The sequence below is a fragment of the Rhinichthys klamathensis genome, unplaced genomic scaffold, assembly GCF_029890125.1.
Source record: "Rhinichthys klamathensis goyatoka isolate OS25496 unplaced genomic scaffold, OSU_Roscu_1.1 h1tg000169l_1, whole genome shotgun sequence".
Classification (NCBI taxonomy): domain Eukaryota; kingdom Metazoa; phylum Chordata; class Actinopteri; order Cypriniformes; family Leuciscidae; genus Rhinichthys; species Rhinichthys klamathensis.
Window position 1 is genome coordinate 2,708,551 of NW_026606700.1, and position 16,018 is coordinate 2,724,568.

Here is a 16,018-nt window from a genome sequence, read left to right on the forward strand (position 1 = left end):
GGAAGCTTCTCTTTCTGAATGACCTTGTGGATGCTGAGGGAAAAGTTCTGGTTGCGTAACACTGTACTGTATTCTGTGTTGAGAGGAAGTTCTGACGTTTGCTTCCTTAATTCTTTGTCCGCCCTCTGTCTAAAGAAATTCCAGAATTGCAAAATGTGCTTTTGCTTTCACTAACTTTCAGTAATACCCATTCGAGAATTAAAGCGATTCAGTCTGCAGAGTGAGACGGAGGAGAGATGGCAGACTGTCCGGATGAAACCACCACATTATTAAGAAACAACCCAACCCAAATTAGGTGACTTTTTTTGCTTTGTTGTGTTTTCCTTTATTTTATATATTGTTTAAAAAAATGTCATGTATTGTGTTCATTTGATTGTTTGTACTTTTCAGACATGGAAGGCTCTACCTTGCTGTGTTTTCAGCTGTTTTGGGCAATTTCAATTTTGGATTTGCCTTAGTGTTCCCCTCCCCTGTCATCCCCCAACTTCAAAAGGGTGATGACCCTCGGCTCCAAATGGACATCCATCAGATATCATGGTTTGGTGTAAGATCATTTATGTATATAGAAGATGTTTTCAGGTACATACAGATAATACAGAATCCCGTCTAGCTAGTTTCTCTTCTTTCGTTTAGTCAATTTTCACCCTTGGAGCCGCCGTAGGGGGTCTTAGTGCCATGGTGCTCAATGACCGAGTTGGGAGAAAGATGAGCATCATGTTGTCTGGAGTACCATCTGCTGCAGGTCTCCTTGTGATGGGGTCCGCACAAAATTTCTGGATGTTATTATGGGGCAGATTTCTGACTGGCATCGCTGGTGGTATCACCTCTGGCTCCATTCCTGTAAGTTATCTGTTTTAGTCCATCTTGTTTTTCGATTGATGAACACACCTCTAGTAAATCTACAGTGCCACGGTAACATTTAATAGTATTTTTGTGTTTTTTAGTAAGTTTGCAGTCTGATTTGAATCTGATAAGATAAAAACACTGGGTGGCAAGAAATAATACTCAGACATGAAATATTTAACATGTCTGCTGGCTTCACTCAAAAACACAGTGCAACCATTGATTCACAAATAAATAACTTTTTAATGAATCGGTTGTAGAGACTGCTTACTGATTGGATGTTTGTATGACCACATGTTGTTAAAGGGGTCATGGCATGACAAATCAAATTTGCTTTGATCTTTTGACACATAAGACGTCTGTGTAACATCCTGCAAGTTTCTTAGCTTAAAATGACCTCCTCATTATAAACAAAGCATTTATTTAAAACCGATCCAAAAATGGCTCGTTTGGATATTGTGGGATTTATGACGTCAAACGGGCAAATACATTTGCATATGACTGCCTCCAGAGCAAGACATCAATGAATAGTTATACATCATCGCACCATAGGCCCCACCCACTCGTGTTCAGTCGTTTGCCGACACTGGATGTGAACGTCACGTCGCGTCAAAAGCAAATAGAACCCATTATAATCACTGACTCTGTCTACACTGGATACAGTACACAGATGCACATTCAGTGGTTTCTGACATTGTCCAGGCACTTGAGTGTGCTGAAAACAGGACAAATGGAAGAGTGAAAGAACGTTCGTTTTGACTCATCCTGTGTACAAAGTTTGTTTGCGTCTCTGTACAGACTTCAAAAGGACCTCAGTGGATGGTGGTGGATGGATAAACAAGTGGATGGTTTATTTTTAATTGTTTCCCAGATTGCGTTGGAGGATTATGGGCCCTATCATACACCTGGCGACAAAGCAGCACAAGGTGCGAGTGCGACGCAAGTGTTTTTTGCTAGTTTCAGCCCGACGCTGTTATCATTTTCACATCCGGCGCCACGTTATTTAAATAGCAAATGCATTTGCGCCCATTTCTTCGCCTATGGGCATGCTGGTCTGTGTTCAGGCGCATTGTTGGCTCGTTGCTATTTTGAGGCAACTGAAATAGACTGCGCCATTGACCAACAAAAACCTGGTCTAAAGTCAATGGCGCAATATGTTTTTTGTTATTTAAAGAGCGTGTTAATGTGCGCCTATAGGCGCGGGTCCACAACGCGCGCACACTTTGTCCCGTAGATGGTCTGCTCGCGCACTTTAACCTCGCGCACAAGCAGATCCGTTTCCTCGCTAGAGAAGTGTTCAGTTTTTATGTAAATGTGAATCCGCCATGGCGCGAGCGTAACTGGCTTTTAAAGGGAATGGGAGATGAGACTCTGATTGGTTTATTGCACGTTACACCCAAAACACACCCATTACTCATTAAGAGAATAGAGACAACACTTTTCGACCATGGGCCGACCATTTTTCCGTCGTTAAACTAGCAAAGCGTTTAGAGCGTTTGTCTGCAGATTGTTTTGTAAATGAGGCCCAGCGTAATGGAGAGTAGACACTTTTGTTGAAAGATTAAGCAGCCAACTGTACTGGATCTGATAGCAGCTGCATCACAAAACGTAGGCCTAAGTAAATAATTTCATAATGCTCTGTCTGTAAATTATGGTTTTATATGGATAATGTTTCAAAACACCTACTTGCGTGAAATAGTATCCTGTTTCCTATATGGAATGACGTTAGCCAATCATAACAGTAGCCGTTAACTGACAAGCCTTAAAGGAGCCGCCCCTAAAAAACGGATCATTTCAAACAGAGGGTCAGAATGAGGGCTGGAAATAATCTATTTTCCGCATATATATTTGTTCTTTTTGTGGGAAAATCTTTATTAACATTATAAGTGAACCTCAACATATAAAAATAATTTTAAAAAATCCATGTTATGACCCTTTTAAATATAAACATTAGAGTTTAACTGTAACAAGTGGAATTTGAATTAATGGAATGTCTAATGGGTCTCATTGACATCAGCTGATGTTTTTTGCAAACAGGTGTATGTGTCAGAGATTTCACACCCATCTGTGAGAGGTGCGCTGGGTTCATGTCCTCAGATCACAGCTGTCTTTGGAAGTCTAGCACTCTACGCTCTTGGTAAGAGAGCTCATATTTTTCAGGTTGTTTTGGCTCTATGAAAAACACTTTCTCCAACACTTTCAAGAATTTCCTAGTACGTCCTTTATGAATGATGCTGTTTTATGGTCTCTCTCCAGGCTTGATTTTGCCGTGGAGATGGCTGGCTGTGGCTGGGGAGGTCCCTGTGATTATCATGATGATTTTGCTTTGCTTCATGCCAACCTCCCCACGTTACCTCACGATGAAAGGAAACAGAGAAAAAGCAGTTAAATCGCTAGAATGGCTGAGGGGCCCCAATTCTGATTACTTGACTGAGTTCAGTAAGATCGAGCGCAGTATCAACTCTCAGGTAAAGCACACAGTGGATTACATCATATTATCAGGGCAGTTTTGCCATAAAATAAAAGGTCATGCAAATAGAGTTAATTAGGGAGAATGGGGTCATTCATATATATTGTTCCATTTGTTTAATCACAAACATTAATAATCAGACAGCTTAAAGGATTAGTTCACTTCAGAATTCAAATTTCCTGATAATTTACTCACCCCCACGCCATGCAAGATGTTCATGTCTTTCTTTCTTCAGTCGAAAAGAAATGAAGGTTTTTGAGGAAAACATTCCAGGATTTTTCTCCATATAGCGGACTTCAATGGGGTCCAACGGTTTGAAGGTCCAAATTGCAGTTTCAGTGCAGCTTCAAAGGCTCTACACGATCCCAGCTGAGGAATAAGGGTCTTATCTAGCGAAATGATCTGTTATTTTCTAAAAAAAAACAAAACATTTATATACTTTTCAACCACAAATGCTCATCTGGCACTAGTTCTGCGATGCGCCACGCATTAAGTAATCACGTTGAAAGGTCACGCCTGTTCCGGTTTCCGGTCCAAATTAGTCTTTGCACGTTCACTTTGTACACACTAGGTCGGTACTTCCGCCTATGTCACGCGTGACCTTTCAACGTGATTTCGTGTGGTTAAAAAGTATATATTATATATGAAAATGACCAAACATTTCACTAGATATTCCTAGTATTCCTTATTCTCCTTATTCCTCGTCTGAGATCGCGTAGAGCCTTTGAAGCTGCATTGAAACTGCAATTTGGACCTTCAAACCGTTGGACCCCATTGAAGTCCACTATATGGAGAAAAATCCTGAAATGTTTTCCTCAAAAACCTTCATTTCTTTTCAACTGAAGAAAGAAAGACATGAACATCTTGGATGACGTGGGGGTGAGTAAATTATCAGGAAATGTTTATTCTGAAGTGAACTAATCCTTTAAGGTATAAAAGTTGCTTATATTTTTTATTTGAATTGAATCTCAAAAAGTGCAAATTGTATGATTGAATTGAAAGATTTAATGTTCTTCAAAAGGGGGCTGACAATTATTGTTTGATTTTAAATGACATGCATCTTTTCACCAACAAGGGGGCACAATGGAGTGATCTTAAAACCCCTTTATACTATAAACCAATCCTAATCTCAGTCTTCATGAGATTTCTGCAGCAGATGACTGGTATAACCCCAATTCTGGTATATTTGGAGCCCATCTTCCACATAACAGCTATATCACTGGTATGTCACATAGAGTATGTACATATTTATTACCATGAAAAAAACTGAAAGCACATTTACACACAAAAAAAAGTTAAAAGAAAGTTGTCATTCAGGAACCGAAATATGATGCAGCATTAGTGGGAGCTGTAAGATTGATATCTGTCGCTATTGCAGCCAGTTTGATGGACAAAGCAGGTCGAAAAGCTTTGCTCTTCACTTCAGGTTTGTGTAGAATAAAATATACTTGGTAAATTTGATTAATTGGGAACAGACCAATGAATAAAATATCTAATTTTCTTCCTTTAGGATTTTTGATGTTTATAGCCATGCTTTCAATGACCATGTACACCCACAAAACACCATGCAGCCATAGCAATCTTACCTTAACAGAGGGTTTGAAGAGCGCCTATGGAGGCTCAGCGGGCCCTGCCTTCGATCCAATGACTCTAATTCCTCTCATTAGCACTATGGTCATCATTTTTGGTGAGTTTGCTTAGTTTCAGGTTGTTTGTTCATGTACACTTTGCTTTTACTTACTGTAGAATCTTTTTGTTTAAACTTGTTGATTAGTATGACACTTTAGTTGTTATAGCTTAACATTATTATTTTGAAATGGCTTAAAAGGGACTTTACAGGGAAGCCATTTTGGCAATGGGACTGGATTACATAATTTTCAGAATTAGAATTTATAAAGCCAATTCACAGTGAACTGACAGATGCCAACCAACAGCAACAGACACACTTCATCGGATCAGTGTCGATCCGGTGTCGATCACCATGTCGATTTAGTCACCACTTGTTTTTTGCCGATTGAACGTTCATTTGTCGGGTCATGAAACGTCTGAGAAGTGAGTGACGCACTGTATCTGGTGGTTTGTCTGCATTATTTGGCATCTGTTGCTGCAGTGTGAATTGGCCCGTAGAATTAGTTCTAGTTCTATTTCCTCATAACATGCAGCACAACATTACTGATTACTTTGCCATGCAGGTTATGCCATGGGTTGGGGGCCAATCACATGGCTGCTAATGTCAGAGATCTTACCCTTGGGTGCGCGTGGGATAGCATCTGGTTTGTGTGTTGGTGTTAGCTGGATCACAGCCTTTGTTCTGACGCAACTCTTCATGCATGTGGTGGTGAGATAAATCTATTTATACACACATAGAAACAGGAAATGAAAATATATTTTGAATCTTTAATCTTATCTGAACTTAACAACATCCTTGTTCAAGGTCATTAAAAGATAATACAAGCTGCTCTTGATAATTTACTCATATTATACATGGTTCTTTGTTTCTTATCTGATTTAAAATTTTTATCAGTATAACTGTAAAAGGCAAACTTTTCACATCTTTTCATATAGGAAGCCTATGGACTTTTTGCACCTTTCCTGTTCTTCTGTGTCGTCTCGGTAGTGAATATAATTTTCACTGCTAAATGTGTGCCAGAAACTAAAGGCCGAACTCTGGAGGAAATTGAGAACTATTTCAAGACTGGCCGAAGCTTCACCATTCATGATCCTTAAAATAGCCATATCGTCCCCTTGGAATTATAAGGTTCTATCTGACATTTTTGTCAAAATTTAGTTATTCACATATTCATATTCTGTGACCACTTCTTTACATTATGTGATGATGTTTTTTAAGTTTTGGAACTTTTTATTTAGAAAATAAAAAGGTTCTTTCTACACAGTCAAATGGAATGCAAAAACTTTAAAGTTCAATATCTCAAAACTGCTCAGAACGCAGATAGAACCTTATAATTCCAAGGGGACGATATGCTATTTTTATAACAAATAATGTAAATGTATATATTGCATTGTCTTACCACACACACACACACACACACACACACACACACACACACACACACTTGTTGTGTTTTCATGTTTTATGGGGACTTTCCATAGACATAATGATTTTTATAGTACAAACTGTATATTCTATTCCCTTACACTGCCCCTATCCCTAAACCTACCCATCACAGGAAACATTCTGCATTTTTACATTTTCAAACAACATCACTTAGTATGATTTATAAGCTGATTTCCTCATGGGGACCAAAAAATGTCCCCGCACGAACAAGGATTTCGGATATTGCCATCCTTGTGGGGACATTTTGTCCCCATAACGTAGGGTTTACCAGGCCACACACACACACACACACACACACACACACACACACACACACACACACACACACACACACACACACACACACACACACACACTTGTTGTAAGACAATTCAATATGTGTGTAACTGTTTATCTTTCTGAATGATCCATGATGTAAATACATTAATTTCTCTTAAAAGTGTGTATATAGTGTATATGTATGTATATTACTATAAAGATTACATCTCTATATCCTCTCAGTTTCAATGATAAGAACATGTGACACTGCATTTCCCTTTCACTGTTCCGCATTTGTTTCCATCAGTGTGACCAAACTAAACCTATTGCACAAAATGTGTTTGTCCAGGAACAAAAGTACAGTGATACAGAGAAGTTCAGAAAGAAAGCATGATTTCATCCAGATGGGTGTGGACCACAGACTTGAGCAAGACTTAAATATATATTTATGCATCATTCTATTCTGTAAATTCTACTGGTCTTGGTCATGTGCTGATTTATGAATAAAGATTTTTGTTGTTAATATTATTTACTGAAGTTAATGCTATGCACAAAAATGATTATTTGTTTCTTATTGATTCCTTTTATATGATTTTATTTGTTTGTTATTTATTGTTTGTCCATTCTTCTTTCCCAATTAATTAAATAGATCATTTTTTTTAGGAAGCATATATTTTTCAAACGAAAGCTTTCCGTTTCAGAGAAAACATAAGTTTCTTCTCATTGACAGATTTAATATGATTGCTCTTCCTGCTGATACGGTGCTTCCTGTCAATCAACACCGACTATGTGTTATGCACCACTACATCTGCTAAAAATCTGTCAAAACGCCTACAGGTGGTCAGCAGTGCATTATCTGATAGGCTTATGTACGTCATTCTTGGTTCTCAATCTCTGAAACTGACCTCCTACACCAATGAATGGCAGATTTGGCCACAACCATTATAATAATATCATATTGTTCAATTTTAAAGTCAAATTTTATTTTAAAAATAATAAGAAGAAGAATGTTAACTGTTAATTATTGGGAAATAAAAAAAAGTTAATTAAGATCATTTGATCTGCAGTATCCCAGCATAGGCTAATTCTCTGGCTCTTATCCAAGAGGTAGGTTGCTTAACATGTAAAAAAAAAACAATTTTAAGAAAAAATCATGTGATGAATGTTTTGCTTTAAGCAGCTTTATTGGTGAGTGAAGGGTTGCCAAAAAATCTGTTACATTAGGGTGTTTAACCTTACATTACACAATCAGGAAGGGAGACCTGTCATAGCCTCTTAACATAGCCATTGTATAATTTATTTATTTATTTATGAATGTGTGGATTTTATTTATTTAGCTTTATTTCTTCATAGTAGTCTGAGGAAACATTGTAATTAATTGTGAAACATATCTTTATGGTTTAACAGTCTAATACAAGGCTATATATTTTAGAATCTAAAATCTCATGAAATTCACTCTTCCTTATCTGCTGATGTCCTGGCTTGAATGCACCCCGCGGACACGTTTTTATTCCCGTTGATTTTTACGTAACACCCTAGAAAGTGTCTGCAGCCAGAAGAACATGAAGTCGCCATCAGCACCGTGTTACTTAAGAGAACTGAGGAACCCCTCCAGTGAGTTTCATAATTAGGTTTTGTAAGGGCATGGTGACGTAAGGGCATGTGAGGGCTTTGGAAGCCAGTGGGCTACAAATGCAGTTCCTCGTCGCACTGAAAACATTGTTTAACCCCCCAACTCGGACTGTGAACCAAACATGAAAAATATCAGGGTGAAAGTAATTGGAAGTCAAGTTATTTCAGCCGAACTTGTGGTAGGACTGCTACTCAGCATCGCGTATCGGATGTGTTCCAGTTTGGCTTTTTCCTCAGAGGTGGGTTTTTACTTGCTGTGTGAGTGAAATCATGTTGCCTAATTATATACAGTAATGTGTTTGTAAATGTTAATAAGCGAAAGCAAACTAATATTGTTTTGTATAAAAATTCCTGCAAAATGGCAAACGTTCTGTTTTCTTTAGAATGCCATGGTAGCTAATATCCAATAAAATACCATAGGCTACTGCAGTTTTGAAACTGGAACAAATGAATATTGAAAGTCATAAAGGCAAGTTCACTCAAAACAATTTGAATGAAACAGAACGCACCAGACGCGTCATTACGTGACACGCGCGTTGTAAAAACGCAACGCTCCTCTTTACACAAGAAAAGTTTCTGTGTAGCCTACGCCGCTTGGAAGTTCCAGATTTTATTTTTGTTCTATTGTAATACAGTTAAGTAACTTATTGTGCATCTTTGCTGAAATCATTGTTACTATGGTAATATTTTTGTAAAGCGTTCACGCTCGTGTGTTGCAGGAAAGCGTCAGTGACGGAAGCGCGCAGTTTGAAGTAACGCGCTCACTCGTGTGTGTGTGGGTTGCCAGTAATGTTAAGTTCATTTTCTTTAAAAGCAACAACCATCCACTTTCTCTGTCTGCTCATTCCATATCAAGGCTTGTGGTAAGTGCAATGCACAAGCTCAATATGCATTGTTTAAGAAATATATTGTTTGTCAGCCTAATCTAAAAATATGCTAGGCCTACTAATGTGGTATGATGACTTAGATTAATTTACACCAACATATATTTTAAGGGTTAGGGGAGGATGGCCCTTTAAAATTGTAACAACTGCAAAAAGTGGATGCAAGTATTGTTGTCTCAATTATATATTTGTACTTGATATTGCCTAACACTTAAAATTACATTTGTTGGTGTAACTTAAAGGGATACTCCACCCAAAAAATGAAAAGTATGTCATCATTTAGTCACCCTCAAGTTGTTGCAAACCTGTGTGAGTTTCTTTCTTCTGCTGAACACAAAGGAAAATATTTTGAAGAACGATTGGAACCAAACAGTTGTTTGGCACCATTGACTTCCATATAGTAGAAAAAAAATACTATGGAAGTCAATGGTGCCAATGTTCCAATCGTTCTTCAAAACATCTTCCTTTGTGTTCAGCAGAAGAAAGACACTCATACAGTTTTGCAACTACTTGAGGGTGAGTAAATGATGACAGAATTTTCATTTTTGGGTGGAGTATCCCTTTAATGCTGTCAGGTTAATTCTGTCATATTGTATAATATTTTTTTAACTATACCTGACATTTTTTACAGTGTATTTCTGTAGTATATATTGCCAGGTGTGTTATGTTTATAACAAAGTCAGACAAATACTTTATTCTTCATACATTAGCCTTCAAAAGTTTGGGCTCAGTAGCATAAGTTTTTTTTTATTTTATTTTTATAAATTAGGCCTAATAGGCTACTCAGTTTCAATACTTTTATTCATCAACGATGCATTATATTGATCAAAAGTGATTGCAAGGGCAGTTATTAAAACTATTTATATTTCAGATAAATTCTTTTGAACTTTCTATTCATCAAAGAATACTGAAAACATTTACAACATTGGTAATAATAATAGCAAATGTTCTTGAGCACCAAATCAGCATATAAGAATGATTTCTGAATAATCATGTGACACTGAAGACTGAAGTAATGATGCTGAAAATATATTAAAATAGAAAACAGTTTTCTTACATTGTAATAATATTTCAAATATTACTGTTTTTCCGATTAAGCAAATGCAACCCAAACTTTTGAACTGTAGTGTATATATTTAAATGGCGCATCAATTTAGTATTTATTGTTACATTTAATACATTTAAAAAAAATGAATTAAATACAAATTTTAAATGTCTTTTTATACAGGCTTTCCTTTCATTGTTAGGAGTCTGCAGAGAGGGACGCATTCAAGGAAGAGATCGTAAACATGTATGTTAAATGAAAACTTAATGTGAGCATAATTACTGCAAGTCACTTTGGTATGGTATGCATCTGAAGACGAATGTAAAATGCAGTGCTCTTGACTTTTTCTGTTCTCTCATACTCTCCAGCTTCCCATGGTGGATGTGGCAGTGTTCTTGTTCGTTCTTCTAAGCAGTTTGATTCTTTTGATCTTGGATCACAATCAGCTGCAAGGCTCTTTGAAACGATCTGAACGGCCCAGTAAGCCCCAGAGCTTTTTCCTTCAAATGGATTTTTTTGCCAACTTCATTTTTGGCCTCATGTGGTTGGTTTTTCCAGGATGGCTACTTGGGTCACAGGTAAAAACCTTGGACTATGTTTGATGGAAGTCAAGTCAAGTCACCTTTATTTATATAGCGCTTTATACAGATTGTTTCAAAGCAGCTTTACAGTGATGAACAGGAACATAATGATTTTGTGATGCAAAACAGAGTTCAATTCTGCTGTAAAGCAGCTCTAAAAAGAAAATACTGACAGTGTTTAGCTGAGGTCAGTTCAGCATTGATTCAGTTGCGTTCAATAACTGTGTAAAGTTCATCAAATATGAAATGAGTTCAGTAAATCTGTAAAGCAGCTCTGGAGAAAACAGTGATGTCATCAAGAATAGCACAAAGTTAGGCAGCTAAAGTTTATCTATTATCAATAGATATTAATCATTTGTGTATCAATCCATTGTAGATTAGTGGATCTGAGGATAATCTTCATCTCACACGTGCATTTGGAGCCATGATGGTTGGAGACAGCTTTGTTTCTTTTACCACTCAGAAACAAATGGCAACCAATGAAGTATCAGTCTTCAGCTGCCGAGCTGTGGTAAGTCATATTGTCAGAACATATTGCAGACTTGTTAACATAAGATGATTTCACATATTGCAGACTTGTTAACATAAGATGATTTCACATATTGCAGACTTGTTAACATAAGATGATTTCACACGATTAAGCAAACTGTAACAACTGCAAAAAGTGAAATATCTGTACTTCGTATAAAACTTAAAATTACCTGTGTTGGTGTAATTTAATGCAGTCAGGTTAATTCTGTCATATATATATATATTTTTTAACATTAAGTACATTTTTGCAGTGTAGTATATATTGCCAGGTGTGTTTTGTTAATAATAAAATAAAAAATACACTATAACACAGAAATTAATACTTTTATTTATCAAGGATGCAATAAATTGATCAAAAGTGATGGTAAGGACAGTTATAATGTTACAAAAACAAATCTATTTCAAATAAATGCCCTTCTTTTGAACTTACCATTCATCAGAGAATGCTAAAAATGTATTATGTTTTCCACAAAAATACTGAGCAGAACAACTGTTTTCAACATTGATAATAATAACCGATGTTCTTGAGCACCAAATCAGCATATTAGAATGATTTCTAAACATAATGTTAAGGTATGCACACTTGTTAAGGTTAGGATTTAATTAAATTGATTGCGATAGTCTTTTCTTCCCTAATGTGACGTACTCTATATCCGAGTAAACGGCTTCTGGAATGAGAAAAATGCAGGCGGGATTTGATTTTGTCGTTAACACTTTTCATTAGTTGACTACATTAGTTAACTAATTACATGAACTAATTATGAACTCTACTTCTACAGCTATTTAATAATCTTTGTTAATGTTAATTTCAACATTTAGTATAACAATTACAACTTTAGGATTTAATAATGTATAAGTCCCCCTGTAGTCAATAATTTTATCAACCTTATAACTCAACCTTGATCACCAAAATTATATATTTAAACTTTTTTTTTCTTTTCTTCATGCCTTAAAATAGCTTGAATGTAACTCTACACCCTTGCTACATTTACTATATTCGGTTCTAATAATATGGAAATTAGCCCCGCCTCCACTAACTCACACCAGCTCAGAGAACCACTGGTTGACGAGCACACGTTGATCTGATTGGTTACAAGGTAGTTTGTGATGTCAGAAACGCCAGCGATTTCAAACCGTGTTTTTGAGACTGTCTTTGGTTCACTGCAGTTTTAAGGAGAAAATACTCAGCAATGGTGTTGACTTATGAATTTCCACATGGTTTGTCTTAAAGCATATTAAAAAGTTGACCGAGTGGATCTCTGAGCTGGTGCGAGTGAATGGAGGCGGGGCTAATTTGAATATTCATGAATGTTCCGCGTATACTAATTTGAGTTCCATTCAAGCTACTTTAAGGCATGAAGAATTTTTTTCACAGGAAAAAACAATTAAATATATAATTTTGGTGATCAAAGATTTGTTTTAAGGGATACAATTATTGACTACAGGGGGACTTCAGTAATAAACACTGCAACATTCGGTAGAAATGTCAACAATCAAGAAATGTCCATTTTGATTTCATGGTGACTTTAAACACATATAAATCTGTATCCATTTAGGGGACTTTGGCAGTTGTCGTCTTCTTGATCCACACCCAGCTCACCACATCGGCATGGAAAACCCCACATCTCTGTTTCTGCCTAGTAGGGGTCAGTCTCTGGGCTGTTAACTCCATCCTTGGCTACCTGAGCTCCAAAGACACGAGGACAGAGTCAGTGAATGATATATATTGGCGTGCTGTACAGAAAAACGACAGAAGACTTTATATACGATAGATTTTGTCTGCAGACATCATTCGGTGCATTTTGATGATGTTTTATGATGTTTATGACAAACTGTTTATACTGTAAATATAGTGTTATTGTGTTTATAAATAATAAATAGATGTATTTCTTTGTACATAATTGTTCTTTTTAATTTATACGTATGAATATTGTAATTAAATTGAAAATAATCAAATATACATATGCATTTAAAGACAAACTTGTCATGTTGTGAGTGCAGGTGATGAGTAGAGCACTTCATAAAAAGTAAAAACATTTAGTCAGCTGTCTGTGACCTGCCTTTCACACTCTCAGGCGTCGAGTCATTCTCCTGCAATATTCACTGAACCATTTGTTTTGTGACTTAGGATCCAACAACCGAGGTTTCCACAAGCACAAAACTGCAAATATACTGCATGAACTGTGCTAAAATACTTTCTTTCTTTCGTCTCTGGCTACATCTCCTGTCTTGTGTTGATTGTCATTGGCAGCTTAATGCGTATGTTGGTCTCTTTGGCAAGACCTGTGCGAACAGCAACACGGGCCTTAATTGAACTTTGTTCTTCCAGCAAAGGCCATGATGTAGTCTAACTTATCAAGAGCCTGCAAAGCCCAAATAAACAGCTTTACCGTGCAGCAGAGACCTATTAACACCTCCATCAACCTGTGCCAGAGCTTTGCACAAGAAATCTGATTCAACAGCTCAGTTACTGCATAGTGTGTGTTTTAAATATGGCCACTTGATGGCGCTCCATACACAGAGATTACAGTCTCTGGCGCTCCTTCATCAAATAATAGACAGACAGTGCTGGTAAATTTGCCATGAACTGTTGTTATTAAAATGCCATTTCTAAATGACATTTAGATAATCAGACCTGAAACTACTGTTGGATGTGGCACAATTATCCTAATAAGCTCTTTATCTTGTAAAATTAAGCAGTAAGATGACAGACTTGGTTCAAGATGGCTATTTCATTCAGTCCCTCTTTTTCCTCATGCACATAAGGGGTTAAAATGAAAATTCTGTCATCATTTTGATCCCATTGTTTTCTGAGGAACACAATAGGAACAAATTCTAAAGAAGTGTACTGGTTGCTCTTTCCCAAGCAATTACAATGAATGACAACTGAAGGTTTCAATCTTCAAAGTGCACAAAAGCACTGTAAAAGTATCATAAAAGTAGTTCATATGACTCGTGCACTATATTCCAAGTTTTTTAAAGCCTTATAATAGCTTGTGTGAAAACAGGCCAAAATTGGTCAAAAACGATATGCACACATACAAACTGACAGTTTTTTAAATATTCAAATGTACTGCATAAAAAAAAAAAAAAGGAACATCCACTCAAAGCAACGGACCAATGAAATTATTTCAAATTCACACACTATTGATTCCCATATTTATATTTATTAATATATATTTTAAATATATCTTTACATAATTAAATACTATATATTTTATTAATGATGAACTTTTTTTTTTTTTTACAAAAACAAGCCCCTTTAAGATTAATTACATTACGTAACTGAGCCCATGCATCACATCTTCACCAAATCACAGCGGGTTCCCACAAATCTATATTTGTGCCACAGCTCCAAATTCCTGCCTGATTTGTGTTTAACCATTTATAGGCAATTCTGGAGAGGCTAGCAATAGCAAGCTAGCTTTGAAAGCATGAGGTCCCACCTTCCCTTCCGAGTGCTTCAAAACACATGAACGCCGCTGATCTATTATGTTAAAGGGGACATTGCCCCCTCAGATCTGATTTGTGCCCCCTCAGTTTAAGTTTTAACAAGTTTTAAAGGTACACTCAGACTGCAGGCAAATCTGAATAATTGCAAATTTGCAAGTGATCAAATAAGATTATAGCTGCGTCCCAAATGACGCACTATACACTATGCACTTATACACTATGTACTTATGCACGATGTACTCAACCGAACCGTGTAGTGTATGAACTTTATAACTTTATTTTGTCTTTCAACATCAGTCTGATAGCCCCTCCCCCTCTGCTACGTAATTGTACGTAAGCTGCGATAGTTGAGTGCATGAACTGTCCAACGTTCCACACTTCGTTTTTTCGAACTTAAAGTGCACTTTTTCTTTTTAGAATTTTCAGTGTGAACGCACTACTCGCACTATTTATACTACAAAATGACGTAGAATGGTGCACAAGTATGCGATTTGGGACTCACCTTTTGTGTTTTTTACAGTCTATGGTCCAGACATAACCAACCTATCTGCATGGGTTGCTTGGTAATGACGTAGGCGTACCCATGTATGTGACAAGGCTTTTAAAACGGATGCAGGAAAAATGGAGGTGCATAATTTCGCTCACCAAATAAGTGCCCTGTCGAGTCGCGGTCCAGAATTGGTATTGTGATGTTCCGTGATGTCCAAACCAAAATGTGGTTTGAATTAGATTTGATGTCCGGCCTATTAATCCCATTTGGATAAAATCTGGAAATTCAAAAAAATGCTGGCAGTCTGAGAATAGCCTATGCAACTTTTGGTCCTCTAGCGGTTAAAAAACAAAACTGCATGAAGAACATTGTTTTGGTTGTGCTTCTGTAACGAACTTAGGCCAGTAAGAGCTGTGTGCGTAAACCTCACTCCCCTGATCTCAAGAGGTGCATTAGCGATTGAAGCTAGAGGCTGTGGTCTTTAGCATCTTTGTTAGCGCACCCACCTTTATTGAACAGATAAATTGCCTTATGTAGCTCTCTAACAGAGTTCATTGTAAAGTATAATTTATTGTGAAGGGTCATTTCATTATAGTTGACCCAGCATTATAGCGCTGTGCTGGAATTTATTTTCAAGGAAGTACCATGTCTATTAATGGGTATAGCTAGAGTTACGTCTTCAGCTAGTTAGCTTGCTTATCATCTGCTTATATCTTTTAAGCCTACAGTGAATGTTTTATGAGCAGTGTAACCAT

At 36.9% G+C, this 16,018-nt stretch overlaps 2 protein-coding genes across 4 annotated transcripts; both read left to right on the forward strand.

Moving 5' to 3' along the window:
• Positions 1-159: 159 nt before the first annotated feature.
• Positions 160-6,045, forward strand: slc2a6 (solute carrier family 2 member 6). The gene is made up of 10 exons (XM_056259701.1): positions 160-295; positions 391-544; positions 634-840; positions 2,881-2,980; positions 3,100-3,311; positions 4,389-4,535; positions 4,631-4,739; positions 4,824-5,000; positions 5,506-5,651; positions 5,879-6,045. Exons 1-10 carry the CDS (start codon positions 237-239, stop codon positions 6,038-6,040), a joined length of 1,473 nt encoding a protein of 490 aa, XP_056115676.1. The 5' UTR covers positions 160-236; the 3' UTR covers positions 6,041-6,045.
• Positions 6,046-8,183: 2,138 nt separating this feature from the next.
• Positions 8,184-13,264, forward strand: LOC130091582 (uncharacterized). Of its 3 annotated transcripts, none has more exons than XR_008807828.1 (6): positions 8,184-8,518; positions 8,999-9,142; positions 10,392-10,476; positions 10,577-10,786; positions 11,166-11,300; positions 12,877-13,264. XR_008807828.1 is itself a non-coding variant. In XM_056259524.1 (6 exons), exons 1-6 carry the CDS (start codon positions 8,402-8,404, stop codon positions 13,090-13,092), a joined length of 885 nt encoding a protein of 294 aa, XP_056115499.1. In that variant the 5' UTR covers positions 8,185-8,401; the 3' UTR covers positions 13,093-13,264. The 3 variants fall into 3 exon arrangements, 2 of the variants coding, with proteins under 2 accessions (XP_056115500.1, XP_056115499.1); XM_056259524.1 differs by having other exon boundaries at positions 8,185-8,518; positions 10,392-10,454; XM_056259525.1 differs by lacking the exon at positions 8,999-9,142 and having other exon boundaries at positions 10,392-10,454.
• Positions 13,265-16,018: the final 2,754 nt, after the last annotated feature.

Excerpts from the sequence above, each read along its gene's own strand:
- LOC130091582 (XM_056259524.1), top strand. The coding sequence starts at position 8,402 with ATGAAAAATATCAGGGTGAAAGTAATTGGAAGTCAAGTTATTTCAGCC. Across the intron at positions 10,455-10,576 it reads AAGGAAGAGATCGTAAACAT|CTTCCCATGGTGGATGTGGC; the intron begins GTATGTTAAATG and ends CATACTCTCCAG. Across the intron at positions 11,301-12,876 it reads TCTTCAGCTGCCGAGCTGTG|GGGACTTTGGCAGTTGTCGT; the intron begins GTAAGTCATATT and ends GTATCCATTTAG.
- slc2a6 (XM_056259701.1), top strand. The coding sequence starts at position 237 with ATGGCAGACTGTCCGGATGAAACCACCACATTATTAAGAAACAACCCA. Across the intron at positions 296-390 it reads AACAACCCAACCCAAATTAG|ACATGGAAGGCTCTACCTTG; the intron begins GTGACTTTTTTT and ends TGTACTTTTCAG. Across the intron at positions 841-2,880 it reads TCACCTCTGGCTCCATTCCT|GTGTATGTGTCAGAGATTTC; the intron begins GTAAGTTATCTG and ends TTTTGCAAACAG.